General features: G+C 36.3%; 1 protein-coding gene across 1 annotated transcript in view; it reads left to right on the forward strand.

Moving 5' to 3' along the window:
* The first annotated feature begins 8,163 nt into the window (after positions 1-8,163).
* LOC108296552 (heat shock protein HSP 90-alpha-like) overlaps positions 8,164-20,118 on the forward strand; it is a 15,254-nt gene continuing 3,299 nt past the window's right edge. Inside the window, 1 exon segment of the mRNA XM_017519041.2 lies at positions 8,164-8,238. Within this exon segment, the coding sequence (XP_017374530.2) occupies positions 8,164-8,238 (75 nt within the window).

Raw genomic sequence — 20,118 nt, forward strand, 5'->3', positions numbered from 1 at the left:
TGAGTTTAAGCAATTTTTGTGCCTCAACCTCCCAAGTAGCTGGAACTACAGATGCACACCACCATGACCAGCTAATTTTTGTATATTAGTAGAAATGGGGTTTCACCATGTTGCCCAGGCTGGTCTCGAACTCCTGAGTTCAGGCAGTCTGCCTGCCTCCACCTTCCAAAGTACTAGGACTACACTGTGAGCCACCATGCCTGACTTTTACAAATTTTTATTTAATTTTTTTTTTAACCCAGGCTGGAGTGTAGTGGCACAATCATAGTTCACTGCAGACTTGAAATCCTGGGCTCAAGTAATCCTCCACTCAGCCTCCTGAGTATCTGGGACTATAGGTGCTTGCCACTGCACCCAGCTAATTTCTAATTTTTTTTGTAGAGACAAGGTCTCACTATATTGCCCAGGCTGGTCGTAGACTCCTGGTTTCAAAAATCCTCCTGCCTCAGCCTCCCAAAGTGCTGGGATTACAGGCATGCACCACTATACCTGGCTAATTTTTTAATTTTTTTTTTTTTTTTAGTAGAGACAGAGTCTGGCTATATTGCCCAGGCTGTTCTTACTACATTTTGCATATCTCACATCTCACTCCCCAGAAGTTTTCTTTAACTGATCCTTCAATAGCAAATACATTTACATCTCTTATCGATTCTGGGTTTTAAATTACATGTCATGTGCAAGATATTGTTCTGTGTAAAAGAAATTGTCTCACTTAGTTTCTTTATCTGTTCTGGATAACAGGTACCACTCTTTTCTCCGTTTTACAAGTTGGGGTAGTACAGCCCTACAAGGCTATGTAATTTTCCCAGTTTCACAGGTTGTTAATGAACAGGATGGCTATTTGGACCCAGTAATTCCAATTCAATAGATCATCTGAAGTCACACTGTCTGGAATAGGAGCATGCCTCTACAACCTAGGAAAAGATAGCAGGAAAAGTAATTGTGCACAAAAGAATAGGCAGATTTTACATAATCCTTTGGAATTTTATTTTGAGCAAAAACAGTATAGCAAAGGCATTTTTATTTGACATAATATTATACTTATATATTAAAAGCAAAACCTTAGACAAATTTAATTTAAAGAGTTTAATTGAGGAAAGAAGCATTCATGGATGGGGCAGTTCTCAAACCAGAACATATTGAGAGGGATTGAGGCTGCTTAGAGGTCAAAGTTACCGACAGAAAAAGGAAACTGACAGAGAAAATGAAACTGAGGTAGACAAACAGCTGGATTGATGGAACCTCAGCATTTTGCTTTACTTGAACATGATTTGAACAGGTGGCAGCCTCTGATTGGCCAAAACTCAGTGAATGGCACAAGAGTGGGTTCCAGGCTGTTTACAGACCCAGTTAGGCTGCAGCTCACTGTGTACAGAGACACCTTCAGGCTGAGCTTAAATTATGTACGGAAATAGCTTTTGGTTATCTTTAATTTAACACTTAGAAGAATAAAATATTGATCTGCATGCATGAGATATTCACATAAAGTAGTTTAGTTCTTAAAACTGGATAATTTCTAAATAACATAATTCCACAATTCAAATAAAGATATGTCCCTAAATTTAGGAATTTATTTTACAAGCACTGTAGTAATTTTATTTCAAGTAAATTCAGTGACAGTTTCAACAACTCTTACTATTTTAACAAAATAGTCCATTATGGGGGGTTTACAAAAAAAGTACTGGGGTAAACAGAGTAAGGAGAAGGCATAACTATCTTTTCATATTCTGATTAACTTCATTTTCCTTCTGAATTATTCTCTGTTTTTTGGATTTTTCCTCAAATGCTTGGATTTTTTTTTCATAATGATTTTAGTCTTTTACAACAACATATAAGTTCCTCTCCAGCTACAGATTCTTGCATTATCTTCAGGGCTTAGTGGTATCCTAAGCTTTGTTACAGGATGCTCAGGTGTTTTCATATTCTACTCCACAGACCTCTGCCCCAAACCACAGGTTCAAGTAAATGAGATTCTTTGACCTACTGATTATTCTGACCAGGCATCAAAAGAAAATTGCAAATTCTCCTTAAGTTCCATGTTCACGTGCATATGAAATAAACATGATTCTAAAATTTATTGAGAGACTTTTTTTCTGCGTTCATAAAATATGTATGCGACATATCTTTAAGGATATCAGTGCAATGTTGACATGCCATTTTCTGTGCTGAAAATCTCCTGCAAGAGCCTCTGTTTCAGTGCTTTCGAAGAAAAGTTTCAATCTAAAGTTGTGCTGCTGATGTATCCATTAAGACACAGCACATTTGATGTTGCATGGGTTCTGCAGAAAATTTGACACAAAATAAATTAGTTCAAGTAAATGGATAAAGCAATACCTGCAAAAGAAAGAAAATAATTCTGAAATCGTGTTACAGCCCTTGGAAACATGTTTAGACTTGCACTGGGATTACTCTATGTGATTGTAGCAAACAGAACACAACTTCTCTCACATTCCTAATAAAGAGTTCCCCTTCACAGATAAATAAGACAAATAAGCATACTTTGGATTGATTTGTATGTCAATAGGTATGTTTGTAGAAGTGCAATATTCTTCTTCTCTATGGTAAATTTTGCAGAAATCCACAAATAAAAAAAATTGAATTGGCTGCATCACTCACACTTATAGTCCCTTATCAGTGTGCACAAAAATTCCACCTGTTGACTGTTTAGTGTTGTCTCTGTCCATTCGTGGACATAAGGATGGAAGAATTGATGACACAGAGACTTGCTTTTTGTCTCCTGAAGGAGACACCCCCTTCGGAGAAGGAAAACATGAATAGTCACCAGAAAACTGTTCCTCCTTCTTCCAGAAAACTTGGCACGTTCCTTATGTGAAGCACATGGAAAAAAATATTCTTGTATATTTGAAAGGAAAATAAAATCTCAGGACCCCCAGATCACCATGCCACAAGGAAAAGTTAAGCTTGGAAACTGAATCATGTAAAAATAAATGCCTCTCATTATTTTTTTAAATTATTATTAGTATTTTTTGAGATGGAGTCTGGCTCTGCCGCCCAGGCTTGTGTGCAGCGGTGCGATCTTGGCTCACTGATACCTCCGCCTCCCAGGTTCAAGTGATTCTCCTGCCTCAGTCTCCTGCATAGCCAGGACTACAGGTGCACACCACCATGCCCAGCTAATTTTAGTAGTTTTGTAGAGATGGGGTTTCACCACTTTGGCCAGTCTGGTCTCAAACTCCTGAACTCAGGTGATCCCCCTGCCTCGCTCTCTCAAAGTGCTAAGATTAGCCACTGCTCCTGGCCCCATTTTGCTTTTAAACACATATCTGCAAAGAGGGCTGTATACCACTCCAGGGGGCCTTCCACACAATTTGATCCATAAAAAAAATTCTTTGTAGGCCCCAAGAGTTTTACCCTAAAACAGAGTTCTGTTGACTTTTACCCCAACAATGTAAATTAAGAGTTTATCTTCACAGATGTGGGACAAAGACAAGAGTAAAAATCATCCCTCGACTCACCCCCAGGCAAATGCATATTTGACTTCTTCCTCTACTTTATGTTTATTTTTATCTTATGTAAAATGCAGATTTACTGAGCATGAGATGAATGCATAATTGACTACTCCTGTATCACCTCAAAAGGCAACATATGTATTCAGTGAGCACGAATCAAAGCCTCACAAGAATGTGACTACTCATCTCACTGCCTATCCTCCCTCGTTTTACTCCTTCCTCCTTCCTCCCTGCCTGCTTTTTTGCCTTTTAATACCGAAGCTCTTAAAGCTCCTTTTGGTGAAAGTGCAGGATGCACATCCGACTGTGGCGTCTTTCTGTTTTTCCTAGGTGCATCCTCAAACTTGGCAAAATAAACCTCGAAGTCAACTGAGATCTGTCTCAGACGCTTTTTGATTTACATGGTAGCAAAATGCAGCTCACTTGGCAGGTAGCCCCACATCAACTCGACTCTGCCAGCCACATCAAGGCAACAAAAGCCAGGACGCACTGCTGCTTCAGTGTCCAATATTCTTGAAGAGAAGGGAAATGCAAACGTGAAAATTAAAAGTACCATTGAAAAATCAAAGAGAATAATATTCTATCGTATGAATAGACTAAAATGTGTTTATTTATCTGTTGAGGAACATTGTTTTTTTCAGACATAGTCTCACTCTGTTGCCCAGGCTGGAGTGCAGTGGTGTTATCTCAGCTCACTTTAACCTCTGCCTCCGGGGTTCAAGCAATTCTCCTGCCTCAGCCTCCTGGGAAGCTGGGATTACAGGCACCTGCCACCACGCCCAGCAAATTTTTGTGTTTTTAGTAGAGATGGGGTTTCACCATGTCGGCCAGGCTGGTCTCGAACTCCTGGCCTCAAATGGCCCACTTGCCTCAATCTCCCAAAGTAGCTATGAGCTACTGTGCCTGGCCTGAAACCTTGTTTTCAATTATTTAAAATATATACCTAAGAGTATAATTGCTGGGTCATAAAGTAATCCTGTATTTAATTTTGGAAGTACCACCAAACTGTTTTCTACAACACTGTCCACAGAAAGGAGTGGAACACTGACACATACCACATCCACCGTCCCCAAACTTTTTGGCACCAGGTACAGGTTTTGTGGAAGACAGTTTTTCCATGGATGGCGGGGGGTGGGAGGTGGTTGGTTCAAGCACATTGCATTTATTGCGTACTTTATTTCTACTATTTTTACATTGTATTACGTACTGAAATAATTATACAACTCACCATAATGTATTTGCTCACCTCCTGCTGGTTGGCCCGGTTCCTAACAGGCCCAGGCCGGTATGTGGCTTGGGGAGCCCTGTGCTACAACAGAGGTGAACCTTAAAAACATCATGATCTGTGAATGAAGCTACACACAGAAACCATACACACACAAAGGGATTGTGTAATTTCACTGATATGAAATGTCAAGACTGGGAAAATCCATAGAAACAGAAAAAAAATTAGTAATTGCCTAAGGGAATGGGGATAGATGGAATATAAAATAATTGCTAATGGGCACATGATATCCTTATGGTGATGAAAGTATTCTTGAAGTCAATGGAGATGATGGTTGTACAACATTGTGAATGTACTACATGCCACTAATGAAAATTTTATGTTATGTATATTTTACCACCGTAAAATATTATAAGAATAAGTGGGGAAAATAAATAGGGCAATAAGAGTATGGAAAATAGTCAGATGCTATCAATGAATATTTTATTTTGTCTTACCTTAAGCCAACAGTAAATAAGATACAACTGGTGGCAAAGTTGCAAAACACCAATAAATAAATATTTCCTCTCCAGGGGAAGGTATCATTGGGAGAAGAATTTTTCTTCTATTAACATCTATTAAAGGCTGAGCACTGTGGCTTAACATCTACTAAAGGCTGGGCTTGGTGGCTCACACCTGTAATTCTAGTGCTTTGGGAGACTGAGCCAGGAAGCTGGCTTGAGACCAGCCTGGACAACATAGCAAGACCCCATTTCTAAAGAGATAGAAAACTTAGCTGGGTTTGGGAGTGTGCACCTGTAGTCCCAGCTACTTGGGAGGCTGAGGTGGGAGGATCACCCGACCCAAAGCCTTCGAGGCTGCAATGAGCTGTGATTGCACCACTGCATTCCAGCCCGAGTGAGAGTGAGGATCTGTCTCTAAAAATAAAAAATAATAAAACACAAAAACCATCCATTAACATCTGACATGCAGCTTCTCCGCAGCAATGTCCTTATTTTGAGGTTATCAAAGAGACATACATAGCATGGAAATTGAGCACTTATTAGAGAGAAGGCTAAATTTTCCACAATAAATCAAGCTAAGGCATATATTTAACATCCTGAGAGATGATGAAATAGAAAAGAAACAGACTATATTTCTGCCACAATCAACTTTATATTGCTGCAGTGGCCATGGCCATACTTCAAATAAATAAAATATATAATATATAGTGTAGATTTAAGTGCTAAGGAGAAAAATAAAGCAAAGGAGTAGAGGGCATGTTTTCAAGATAAACGTGCTTTTGCAATTAAAATTTGAGGATGACATGCCCCCAAATCACCCCTTGATACATGAAGAACAATGTCCTAATATGTGTCCCTTTAAAACTGAAAGAATAAAAGCATATCATTAAATGTGTGTGTCTTCCAATTACCAAACTGAGGGTTTTTCAAACAAACCACATAATGCAGTGGAGTCTGAAAATAATTGAGTGAAGGAAACTAGAATCCGATAAAATCACATAGCTTTGCAACTTTCTTAGAATCCTCTAGGCAGAACAGCTGAAAGGTTTCTCAGTTTACAATGAGATATCAGGTCAGAATACTTGTAAAACACATCACCCAGATGCCTTTTTAACGCCCCCCTTTCTCTCTCCCTATCTATCCATCCATCCATCTATCCACCTATCTATCCACCTATCTGTCATGTATCTATCTATCCATCCATCCGTCTATACATCTATTTACCTGTCTGTCCCTGTCTATCCTATCTATGTCTGTCTATCCCCCTTCTCCTTCCCTCCCTCCCTCCCTCCCTCTCTCCTCCCTCCCTCCCTCCCTCTTCCTGACACATGATTTTTAAAATGTATTTATTTTCCCACATGTCAAACGAAGTGGCATTTGGAAATTTCCTCTTTAAGACTGAAATACCCAGAATACAAGACAGCACAGTTCTGCAAGGCCAGAGTTTAATTGTGGAGAAAACAAGACGCTTCCATTAATATGTTGACAAAGTATTTAAAAATGATAATCTGAAAGAAGAAACATTAACTTACAAAGAATTCTCTTTAATAGTTGAATATTGATTTAAAAATTTATTGAACAGAGCATACTGAACCAAAACAATGCCTACCCATCTCTATCTACCTATCTTTACCTATCTATGCATCTATGTATGTATGTATGTTTGGATATGTGTATGTATGTATGCATGTATGTATCCATCTGTCCCTCCATCTGTCTATCCATCCATCCACCTAACCATCTATCTGTCCATTTATTCAGCCATCCATTTATTGATCTATCATCTATCCATTCAATCTTCTACCCATCTATCTATCCATCCATCTATTCATCCATCTATTCATCTATCCATCCATTATCCATCCATTATCTATCTCTCCATCTATCCACTTATCTATCTACCCATCTCCCTACCTACCTATGCATTCATCCCTCCATCAGTCTATCCATTTATCTATCAATCAAATTCCTCAGCCATTCATCCATTTATCTATCTGTCTATCCATCCATCCATTTATCCAGCTATTCCACTTATTCATATATCTATCCATTATCCCATGCATTCATTGATCTATATAGCTATATATCCATCCATCCATCCATGCAACCATCTATCCATCTATCCATTCATTTGTCCATCTTCCCATCTATCTATCCATCCATTCACCCATCTATCCCTCTCTCCATCCATCTATCCATCGATCTGTCTGTCATCTATCTATTCATCCATCCATCTATTCATCTATATATCCATCTTCTATCTATCTACCTACCTATCTATCCATCCATCCATCTATCCATCTATTTACCTGTCTGTCCCTGTCTATCCTATCTATGTCTATCTATTACCTATCTTGTATCTATTTCATCTATCCATTATCTATCTATGTATCTATCTTCTGATATGTGCATATGTATGTGTATGTATGCTTGTGTGCATAATTGAATTTTTTAAATCTTGGCACAGAATTATTAAATGCAATTTTTCTGCTAAACACCTTTTATTTTAATAAAGCATTGCTTTTCTTTGTACATTGGTGTTTACCATAAATTAAATCATAAAACCTCACTCTCTATGTAGTGATATCATTCTAATTTTATGAAAGAATATTCTGAAGCCCAATGTACGTTACTTGCTGAGGTTCACACAAATTTAGCAAATAGTGATGCCAGTATTTGTCTGGTGGCAAAGTCCAAGCCAGTAACCTATACACTCTTTAAATGAACTTATTTATTTGTCATGGACATTTATTATGATATTTCTCACCTCCTTATGTCTTTGATCCAAAATGATAAAGGATATTTTCTAATTTTGCATACAAGAGTATTATTTCAATGCAGTGATGTAATATTTATTAACTACATATAAAGTTAAAATATGATTAAAATATAAAATATTATTAAGCATCAAAATATTTAAAACTGCATTTTAAAATATTATTGCATATTCAAAGTAATTCCAAGCATGCAGAACCTGTGCAAATTTGGTGTGTACCTCAGTTACTCTTTAATCTCAAAGGCCAATATAGTTTATAAAAAGGTAATTATTGAATAACCTGCTTTTAGTTACACACTAAGGGTTTAATGAAGGGTTCATAATGAGTCTGTCTTTGTTCTGTTTACTTTTTGTCTTTATTATATATAATCAATAAATAATCCTGCTTATGCAGCTTACTTTGCCAGATAAAGTTGGGTTTAATTAATTAATTACTGACAACTAGACATCCACATCCCCAGGGTTTACATGTGATCTAAATTGAATTAACCAATTGACTCTCCTGTCACTAATCTTTGCCAAAAGTCATTTGTAGGATCCTACTAACTTTACTGTTGTATTTGTTTTATCTGAATGGCATTTCCAGTAAACACTCATTGCATATTGAAACACAATTTCTTATGGGGAAATGAGCATGGATTAAAATAAATATGTTTTAAAATAGTATTTCTGAAGAAAACATAAATATACAAAAATAAACAATGAATTCAAGTAATGTGAAATAAATACTTTTTCATTTATTACCTACTTATTTTCAGCAGCTAATTTGGATGTCATGGCTTTGATGGATGCTGTTCCATTGTTTAAAAAATAAGTAAAAATTTTAAAAATTCTATCTTGACAATATCAAAATTAGATTTTGGTTTCTCCATTGATAAGAATATTTTTGACAGTGAAATACTAAATGAAGTTATATAATGTATTTATAAGAGAAGACTTGAATAAAGTATGGCATTCTAAATAGCTTACAGTAATAAAGAAATGGATAGTTAGGTTCTGTGTTATGCACTACCTATTGTTCATGTTTGTTTGGGACTCTAAAATTGCAAAAGATACAAACATAGATTGCCACTATGACATATTTGCCTTAAACTTTTTAAAAAATAGATACCTGTGATAATCTGCTATTTTATAGTTTTCATAAATTTCCTAAAATAATTAGCTCAGGAATTTTATATAGTAAAATGACTACACATAAATATACATTCAAATTTTAAGAACATTGATGTGTAGCTATAGAAATTAGTAACCCTTTTTTTATTCATCAGTCCCTGACCTTCAGACAGAAGAGAACAGTCAAGGATGGAGTTCGCTTTGGAGAAGAATTCTTCTTTTCCTTTCCATTGTGAGTATCTTTCTGTGAAAGATATGTGCCTGACCATGGAATGTTTAAAAAGTGAGAGAAATATAATATGATCTGCATCTGTCATACAATATATAAAAGGATGACCATAATTACCCATATTGCTAAAGAATGCTGTGACTACATATATGGCTGGTAGTGTAAGTTTTGATTTTAGTAAGCTCAATGATTGCATGTGCACACACACACAGACACATACACACACACACACACACACAAAGACAAAGAAGAGAAATAGAAAAGGGGAGTAAGGATCTGAAACCTAGAAAAGGAATATGAGAGTTTTTCTTTAATCAAGGCAGAAAACATTTCTGGAAGGCAGTTGGCAGTAAGCAAGTCCATATCCTGCATGAATTTGGTGATTGCTATTTATAACGAACATCATCAAGCTTCAACTGTGTATTCACTTGAAATCCACAGCCTTGTGAAAAGTTAGGAACTGTTCAAGAAGATTGCCAGTTAAGAAGCTGATGAGGTTTGGGAAAAAAGGAGTAAAAATGCTTAAAAACCTGTTAATTGGTAAGCATGTATTCTGTGTCAATGAATTTCTGAGATGAGTGATTAGTTACACACAATAAAGCAGCTACAATAACAGACAGCTTTGACTGCTTATGTCCCTTAAGACACCTAGAAATAAATATACAAACCTTCAAGAAAATTAAAAATTGTACAGAATAGCAACATGGAAGATTAACGGGTTGTAGTTTTTCCTATTAGAATCACTGGTTATTTCTATTCTGGTTTTCTCATTCCAAGAAATTGACATGAATCTATTTTCTTAAATGTTTTACTGGCTTCAGTAATTATTGCATTTATTTATTTAAAGTTATTTATCAAGCACATGCAATGAGCAAATGTACAGTTATATAAATATATATGCTCATATTCAGAGATGCACATATAAATATAGCATCAGGAATCAGCAGAAGTACTTCTCTCTGCATAGACTTCTAAATACGCCACATTTAGCAGTCAGTAAAATAACGTTCTGGTTACAGGTTACAATTGTATTCTTTCCGTGAGAAATACAAATGAATAAGAAAATGGTCTTGTGAAAGCCAAAGATACAATAAAATAAATATGAACCTGCTTAGAAAACGCAATCATTTAAAGATGGCAGAGCATGGGGTTCAACAGCATGAGATGGCATTTATAGCAAAACAGTAGTACTCAAGTTAGTTTACTAACCTCTAAAGATAAAATTAGACACGTTACATCAAGGCACTCAGTGTAATTATGGAGAAAATACTATGTAACCGCACCCTTAATGTCATGTTGCCACTTATTTAATGGACATGTGTGGAATACTATGCATAGATACTATATGTAAGATACTATGGGGTAGAACAGAAAGGACGTAGAAAAATATGCAAGCAAAGTCACCAAATAATGAGGTCTAAGGTGAGAATTCAAAGATGGAGAGGACCCCATAAGGCAGAGAAAACAAAACTAGAAAGAGGAACCTCAAGAGTACAAAAGTGATTGGGTGCCACAGCCTATGTCTGAAGTCTCAGCACTTGGGGAAGTAGAGGTGAGAGGATTGCTTGAGCCAAGGAGTTTGGGACCAACCTTGGTAATAGAGGAAGACCCTACTCTACAAAAAAAAAAAAAATTTAACAATTAGCCAGTGGCGGTGGAATGCACCTGTAGTGCCAGCTACTCCGGAGGCTGAAGTGGGAGGATCGCTTGAGCCCAGGAGTTCCAGCCTGCAATGAAGATTGCACCACTGCACTCCAGCCTGGGCAACACAGCATGTCCCTGTCTCAAAAAGGAAAAGAAAAAAGAAGAATAAAATTTTGAAAATATTTTTTTAAAAAAGACCAGAGATATTCTTGGTAACAAAAAAGAAATTAAACAAAAAAATTATTTTTGTGTGTTCCTCGGCAATTTCAAGCAATTAAGAAATTGTAAGCCAAGAACAAATTTCTAGAAATAACAGCAATCAAAAACAAGCAATCATTGTAGAAATCTGAAATAAGATTATTTAAAAAGAATAGAGAAATTAAGAAATGTAACAAGTTGTACCTCTTTAATTGTAATATAAACGACGTTTAGCAATATAGTAATCAAAAATAGGTTATAGAAAATGTGAGGAAAATAATTAAAGAAAAGGAAAGCAGGTCTAGGAAGTTAAATACCTATCTTACCAGAGAAAAGTAGAAATAGTGATGAAAATTAGGGGGGAAAAGAAAAGCTTTTAGTGGCTAACACCTGTAATCCCAGCATTTTTGGAGACTGAGACTGGCAGGTTGCTTAAGTTCAGGAGTTAGAGACCAGCCTGGGCAACATGGGGAGACCTCATCTCTCCCAACAATACAAAAAAAACTAGCCAGGCGTGTTGCCACATGCCTATAGCCTCAGCTACTCAGGAGGCTGAGGTGGGAGGATTGCTTAAGCCCCAGGAAACGGAGGTTGTACTCCAGCCTGGGCAAGGGCAACATCCTGTCTCAAAAACAAAACAAAATAAAAAGACCAAAAAAAAAAGAAAAAAGAAAAAGCCTTTCTATTTCCTAAAGAAATATTGAAAATTTTAGGTTGAATTTTTAGAAAGAGGGAGGAGAGAGATAAAGAGACAGGAGGTGGAGGGGGGAAAGAGAGAGAGAGAATGAGAGAGAGAGAGAGAGAGAAACAGGAAGAAGGGAGACAGGGAGAAAACCTTTACAAATACTAATAAATATTAATTATGTAGAGGACTTCCACAACTGAAAGAACATGTAAAGATCTACAGACAAGTGTGAAAAAAAAAGTAACTTCCCAAGAAAATTACTGATATATTTAGTAGGCAAGAAGATATGCAATGCTGTAACAATTTCAGAAAATATGTTTTAGCTTAGAATTTTATATACAGTCAATGAAGGAGAGGTCAAACTAAAGACACAATGTTTAAAAACTGACTGCCCACATCTGTTGTGAAGGATGAAATTTTTCTCAATTGTGTACCTTTATCAAAATTGTATTTTCGTCCTCAGGATTCTAACCTACCAAGTTTTTAATAGATCCATCAAACAAACCATAACATGGATGCCTTTGACTTTGATTATTAGAAGGCCAGACGCAGTGGCTCTCGCCTGTAATCCCAGCACTTTGGGAGGCCGAGGCAGGCGGATCACGAGGTCAAGAGATGGAGACCATCCTGGCCAACATGGTGAAACCCCGTCTCTAATAAAAATACAAAAATTAGCTGGGTGTGGTGGCATGTGCCTGTAGTCCCAGCTACTCCGGAGGCTAAGGCAGGAAAATTGCCTGAACCTGGGAGGTGGAGGTTGCAGTGAGCCAAGATCGCGCCACTGAACTCCAGCCTGGCACCTGGCAACAAAGCAAGACTGTCTCAAAACAAAACAAAAAAAGAATTAACTTGTAAAATGTAAAAGAGACTTACACACATATATACAGAACTGCATGTAAAGGATGAAAATCTAAAAATCTTTATAATAATTTATTTATTCCCACCAGAGACTTAAAAACCTAAAGATTTCTAATGTTCGGTCTTTACATTATGAAGAGCCATTTAATGAGGTTTAAAATAATTGAATTAACAGATTTTTAAAAATATATTACTTAATATTAGAAAGGTCTTCATCAGGAAAACCGAAATTAATAATATAGTTAGTGTTAGATTTTTAAGTACTTAAAATTTTAAACCTTTATACATAAAATACTAACATAATTGTCAAAGTCTGTTTTAAAATATTTTTTCAAATTTATAACTGTCTTCCTTTCATGATATATTTTGCATGAAAAAGTTTCTAATTCTAACAGAATTAAATGTGTTCATGCTTCTCTTTATGATGAGTACTTTCAGTGTTGTTTTAAATAATTCTGTGGGGAAAAGAGTTAAGAACAGTGCTCATTATTTTTGACAGCAAGCATTTCCTTTCAATTTAATTATAGTAGTCAAAACTGGGAAAGGCATAAAATTACACATTTCTTGTGTATTATATTAGTTGTAATATTACATGTCATGCCCATAAAATACGAGAGAAAAAATGAATATTTTCACTGTTTTAATTTTATGAATTTTTTTGCAGTAAACATCTATTACTTCTATAATACAAAGTATGTTAAAAACCAATTAGGGAAAATAAACACACACACAAATGCAAACTATTTTCCATTGTGTTATTCCATTACAGGTTCCAGAAAGCCACCACATCAATTTATTGTGATGGATTCTAAACTCCTTTAAAACCTCACCCTTCCAACTTGCTCTATGAACTCACCTAAGTATTTCAATACCAGATTGAAACTAAGATCAACATGACTGACCCAGAGGATTTAGAGAAAGGAAGGGAAAAACTTACAATATAGCTGTTCTGAGAATTAAAAGGAAACCCCATGACACATAATATTTTGTTAGAACCATTAAAGAAAAGAATCAAGAGGGCAAAAATCTCCCATCATCAGGTGTAAGTACCATATGGTATATTTTCAGAAAAATAACCATAAAATTTAATGGCAATCAACAATTTAACTTTTATAAAGTCTATAAGAAGTTGTATATTTTACTAATTTAAACTTTAAAATTTGCTTAATTTAGAGCCATCCTCATTTATGTACATATTTGTGGATGCTAAATAATTCATTACATACGTTTGTAATGATACTAACTAGTGAAGTTTAACATAAATGAAATAGAAAGTGATGGCTTTCTCTCATTTGTATATTAAATGTGATAGTCTCTCTTGTGATAAGAATACTGAAATTTCACCAAAAAATGGACTATCATTGTATTTTCTCCATTTTATTTTTGTTATTAATTGAAATATGTATTTGTTAGATCAATATTCAGGAAATAGGAAAGTTTGTGGTGACTTAAAACAAAAGATAAGGCTTTTCCCCCCTGTGGAGGAAAAGTTAAATAAATTTGAACTCAATTGAACGTGGGCACAAACGATGGTCACCATGTCCTGGAACAGGTTGCCCAAGCCCCTTGAAGCATTCATCCTGCACTGTTTCCAAGAAATCTCTATTTCAATCTGTTCCTGTATGTTATTGAAAAACAACAGACAATCGCAGAAACAAGTTGACCTTTCTGTGTTCCTTGAGCCCAGTTATGAAGGGCCCTCGTGACTGGGCCTCATGCCAAACAACTCCTTACCAAAAGAGCCAGGGTGCCGGACAGCACTGATTCTTCATGAGACCTCTTCTCCTTTGTGCACGGACTGGCGGCCGACTCTGGAGCCCAGGCTGTTGCTTTCCGGTCTGGTAATGCTTCCTCCATAGTCTGGTGAGCATATATATATATATATATATTTTTTTTTTTTCTTTTCCCCTTTCCCATTGCGATTTGCTTATATCATTTGCTTATTATATCTGTATTGACATTTACATGGGATAAAGTTTGTTTGCCCTTAACGGTATTGTGCCTGTGTCTTCCCCTCACTCATTTCCTGCACAGAACATTTTTTGGTGTAAAAAACAAGATGGGAAGAGAGTGCCTTTGGGGTTTTGGACCCAGAAGCTGTCAGTCAGAGGCTGGCAAAGCTTATGCCCATTTCAAAAAGCAGCTGCTAACTTGCTGTTGGGCTTTGCTAGAAACAGAGCACCTCTGCTTCAACCACAATATTTTTATGAGGCCTGAGGTTCCTATTACTACTTGTGTCATGAGCTCCCCTAAAACGAATAGGGCATGCCCAAGAAAGTACCATCATAAAATAGAAATAGTATATACAAGATAGGGCTAAGCCTGGACCAAAGGGGTTATCGTTTTTAACCTGAGGATGTGCAAAACTTGCTAAGGAAACCACAGAGGTAATCCTACGGATAGTGAAGGAAACCTCCCCTGTCCAGTGAGGCAAATCCTTTAAAGAACCAAGCCCAGAGGATCAGAAACATGCTTGGTTGACTGATGGATCTGCCAAATACATTGGTGGGACCTGACACTGGAAGGCCGTGGCTTATAATCCTGTTAAATACATAGGCATTTCTGATGAAGGAAGGAATGGGAGCATCCAGCTGGCTAAATGAGTAGACATCCTCTAAGCTATTCAGGAGGAGGCCCGGGCGATTTGTCACTTGTATACCAACCGCTGGTCAGTAGCAAATGGTCTCACTACTTGGATGCCCCAATGGCAATGAAACAAATGGTTAATCTGGAATAAAGAGGTTTGGGGAAAACAATACTGGGAAGATATGTGGATTCTGGCACACATTACCACTATCACTGTTTTCCATGTTGATACTCACGCATCTCTGCTTTCTTTTGACAGATTATTTAATCAGCAAGCAGATTAACAACTAAATTTTCCACATTACTGCAGACTCGGACCCAGAAGAACTGGATTGGGCTGCGCTCAAGAGATGGGTGCATCACTGGTGCTGACATCTAGGTGTCCAGGGAACCATGGCTCGCAGAGAGCAAAGAGGGATATTGTCACCCCAGGATGTGGTTCGCACAATTTTAACCCAATGCACTACATGCCAACAGTTAAAAAAACAAGCCAATTCCTCAAGAGTTATGGGGCACATTCATAGGGGGAAAATGCCCGTACAAATTTGGCAAATTTATTATATTGGTCAATTGCTGCTCTCCGAAGGGTGTCGGCACCTACGCACTGCCGTGGATACTATTCAGGACTTCTAGTAGCATGCACCTACCGCAATGCTAATCAAACTAATACCATCAGGACTTTAAATATTTTAATTTTATAGCATGGTGTTCCCATACAAATCCAGACAGACAATGGTGCTCATTTTAAGGGAAAAGCTGTACAAGCCTTTGCCACTCAATATGGCATTGAATGGATTTTCCATATCCCTTACCATCTGCAAGCACTTGGCTTAATTGAAAGAAAGAATGGGTTATTGAAAAAACAGCTAAAGGTATTAGGGCAAGGTAAGTTAGAAAAAACAGAAGCCTCATCTGTTCGATGAACTACAAACTTTAAATAATTGGCCATTAACAACATGTTAGACCCCATTAAGCCAAATGTTTACTCCACATCTACAAATTGCTAAGTGTGCTAGTCCGACTTCTCTTGCTAAATGAAAAATCCTTGCTAAATTTTGGAAAATCCTCCCAAAGGATATATTACGTTGGAGAAATACAGTAGAAGCCACTGGTTTGGACTTACATAGTTTAAAACCTGGGATAATTCCCTCCCAAAGTACATATGTGGTAGCCACCAGCCTAGGAGTTCTAATACCTTGCAAACATTACGGGTGGATTACAACCTGATCAGGTCTTGCAATGCAGGTTATTACAGTACATGAAGACATAATTGACAGTGATTACCAGGGAGAATTAAAGGTCATTTTATATAATACCCTTCCAGATTCTTTTGCTATAAAACCACAGATGACGATTGCTCAATTGTTAGCAGTACCTTGTCAGCAATTAACCCCTGAGGAAATCTCTGCCCCAACAAAGGCTACGTACAGAACCGGTATGGTACCATATGCTTAAACCCTGGTACTGGTAGCTTAAACCCTGGAACCAAAATATGGGTACAGAGTCTATCAGATCCCACCCCTAAGGCTGGTGACCTTGTAGCCATGGGAGCAGCAAATGAAGGCATGGTGCAATTTCCTAAAGATGAAAAACGGTATCATGTCTCTCTTCGCTTTTGTTACTGCAGAGAATAGCTCTCCTGTTGATGGCTGGCACCTCCATTCTCCTGAGGCGGGTAACAAATTCACCAATTGGATGGCTAAGGCTGCAGGGGAAGTGAACCAATCAGGAGAGAAGTAAAATCAATGACTAAATCTTACTTACGCCTTATTGCTGAAATAAATTTAAAAGATTTTACATACATTTTAAAATTTTGCAAGTGCCTAGATAGAGAAGGTCACAATCTAACTCTCAACCCCTACATGGCTGAGTAGAAGCACTTACCATGGCCTATAAAATGCCCATGAAGTCCCACTGCTATTTTTTCTCTGACAACTTTTATCAAAATTACTCCTGCCTACTCCCCTCAAACTACATTGAACTTCTATATAATCCTGTCTCAGAACTTTGTTTTTGTTTTCCTTAGTCTATGATGTATTTTTAAAACATTTGTTTTTTTTTTGGTTGATACATAAAAATGGTATATGTTTCTGGTGTGCACTGAGATGTTTTGATATGTATCCAATAACAAATGATTAAATCAAGCTAATTAACATATCCATCCCCTCATATCCATCACCTCATTGTTTTCTTGCGGTTAGGATTTTGGTGCTTGATGTTTTATCTGCTTTGACTATGCCCTCCACCGATATATTTTTCCTCTCTCTTCACTTTCAGTGCTCAAATCTCCCTTGACTGAGTCATTTCCTTACATCCCAACAAAATACTCTACCTCTGTCATGCCATGTACTCTCCTTTTTTTTTTTAAAGTAAAATTGTAGTTTGTAGTAAAACATCCAGTACAAACTATGTATGTCTTTAGGTTAGGAAGACATGTCTTATGTCATTATAAAATACATAATCCACAAAGGAGAATATAGATGATTTCAAAACATCAGGATTACACATCTTTTTGCTCTAAAAGAATTCTTAAACAGAGAGAAGTGAAAAAAATTCTCAGATATTATGTTCTATGCATACCAGTAAAAAATAATCCTATGTATCTAAATCCTAAGATGAAAAAAGTAAAAATCAATAAGAAAACTTAATACAAAACTCCATACAAAAATGGTTAAATAATACTAACAAATACATTATAAAGACTCTATACAGGGGAGATGAATGAAGATTCTTTTACTGTAACAATATTTGACTAAAATTGCTAATCAGTCAATGGACAAAATTCTCACTCTACAAGCTAAGAGCTTATTAATATGTGAACATAGTTTACCATTTATGCTTGTGATTTACTGTGTAAGACAACTTCTTCATAGAAAAATCCAACTGTGAGATTTTTCCAGCTTGTGTCCTACAATTAACTTTCTATCTTTATTCCCAAAAAGGAGAAAACAGCCATTCTTCACTATTGGTCACTTTGGTGCCAAGTGAAGAGGAAAACTGTTTCTGCACACCAAATAATGAAGGATTTTTTAAAATTTGTTTGTATTTATTTGTTTATTTATTTTTGAGAAGGAGTGTTGCTCCGTTGCCCAGGCCAGAGGACAATGGTACGACCTCGGTTCACTGTAACCTCCATCTCTGGAGTTCAAGTACTGAGCCTCAGCCTCCAGAGTAGCTAAGATTACAGGTGTGCATTAGCACGCCTGGCCAATTTTTGTATTTTCGGTAGACATGGGGCTTTCCTATGTAGGCCAGGCTGGTCTGCAACTCCTGACCTCAAGTTTGCTGCCTGGGCCTCCCTAGGTGCTGCGACTACAGGCAAACGCCCCCTCACCCAGCCAATGAAGGGCTTTTTAAAGACATCTTCAAATATTTTAAGCAAGTATATCATGCAGTTTACTTCTTTAAATAAACAAAATTTGTCTGAATTTAGACTTATGGGATCTGTAGGAGGGAAATCCTAAGAAAATACCTGCTTAAGGCAGCTGAACACTGAATCCATGATTTTCTGTCATTTTTCTCCTATTGCTAGAGGGTTTAAATGTTATCTTTTTTATTCATTTTAAAGATTAGCCTCTCCAAAGTTTATTTCTAAGGTGATATAGAATTGGATTTAAAAAAAAAATTGTTTGTAAAGATCATGCCAAAGATATGATCAGAATGTCATTAATAAACTCTTTACAGTAGCACATAATTCTTGGTGTTGAAGCTATCAGAGTGTTCAATAGTTACTTGTGGCAAATTACATTTATTTTGTGGTAGCAGTTTCAAAGTTAATAAACCCAAACAAGTGCTCTAGATTAAAATGGAAAGTGAAGAAATAGTGATATATTAGGAGTGGCTTTGTGCAGAGCTTCAATCTTTGTGCATTTAAACAATTTAAATTGTTTAAATTGTTTAAATTGGAATTGAGATTCAGTACCTTACTATGGCAAAGAAAATCCTCAAATGTACTAAGATGTAGAATAAGAGATGTTAAAAAAACATCTTTTTAAATTTGCATAATCTTACTGAGATTGTATTTATATATGAACATAACATTATTTTACTATAATACATTAAGCATCTTAAGAGATTTATATATAAATAATATAGATATTATAAATTTTGAACCATTACTTTATTAAACTCTCTATTATAGAAATGATTGCCAGTAAATTACAAGTCAATTTGGCAAGAAAAATATTCTATACATAGGTATAAAATATATAGGTATTCCATACATAAGATTCATAAGATTCTATATATAGATATAGAATCTTCACAGATTTAGAAGAACGTTCAATAAATATTTGGAAAACTGTAGATTACTGATAAGATTCTATGATTAATAAAAAACTATATGTTGGGTGATACATTCTGTAAGATCATATATTCCTCAGTATTAGGTTTTCGAATGGAGAGTCAATAAATTCCAATAGTTTTAAAGAAATATTTATCTATATTTTTTGAAAATTTAAGACACGGATATATATTATGCAATCAACACAAATGGAAATAAATTAGAAAATTATAAAGTCATTTATATGTCGTAGAAATCTTTAGATTTCAAAGCAAGCAGAACACTTAGCTACCTCTGATGGTGCCACATACCAATAAAGAAAGGTAGTACTTACCAATTACACCTTTTCAAAAAAGAAAGATGAAGAGCCCAATTGTAGTCCTGTGAAAATTTCTCTTTTAGAACTATATGAACTAGAGGTTTAAGTTAGCTTGGTAAGTCTGTTTTTATTGGGGATGGATGTATCCCACTGTCACCTTACTGGCATATTTTCTTTTCTCCTTTGATTCCATACTTAGCAAGTTAATTAGAGTCTAATAAAGCAAGAGG

The sequence above is a fragment of the Cebus imitator genome, unplaced genomic scaffold (assembly GCF_001604975.1).
Source record: "Cebus imitator isolate Cc_AM_T3 unplaced genomic scaffold, Cebus_imitator-1.0 Scaffold723, whole genome shotgun sequence".
Lineage (NCBI taxonomy): Eukaryota > Metazoa > Chordata > Mammalia > Primates > Cebidae > Cebus > Cebus imitator.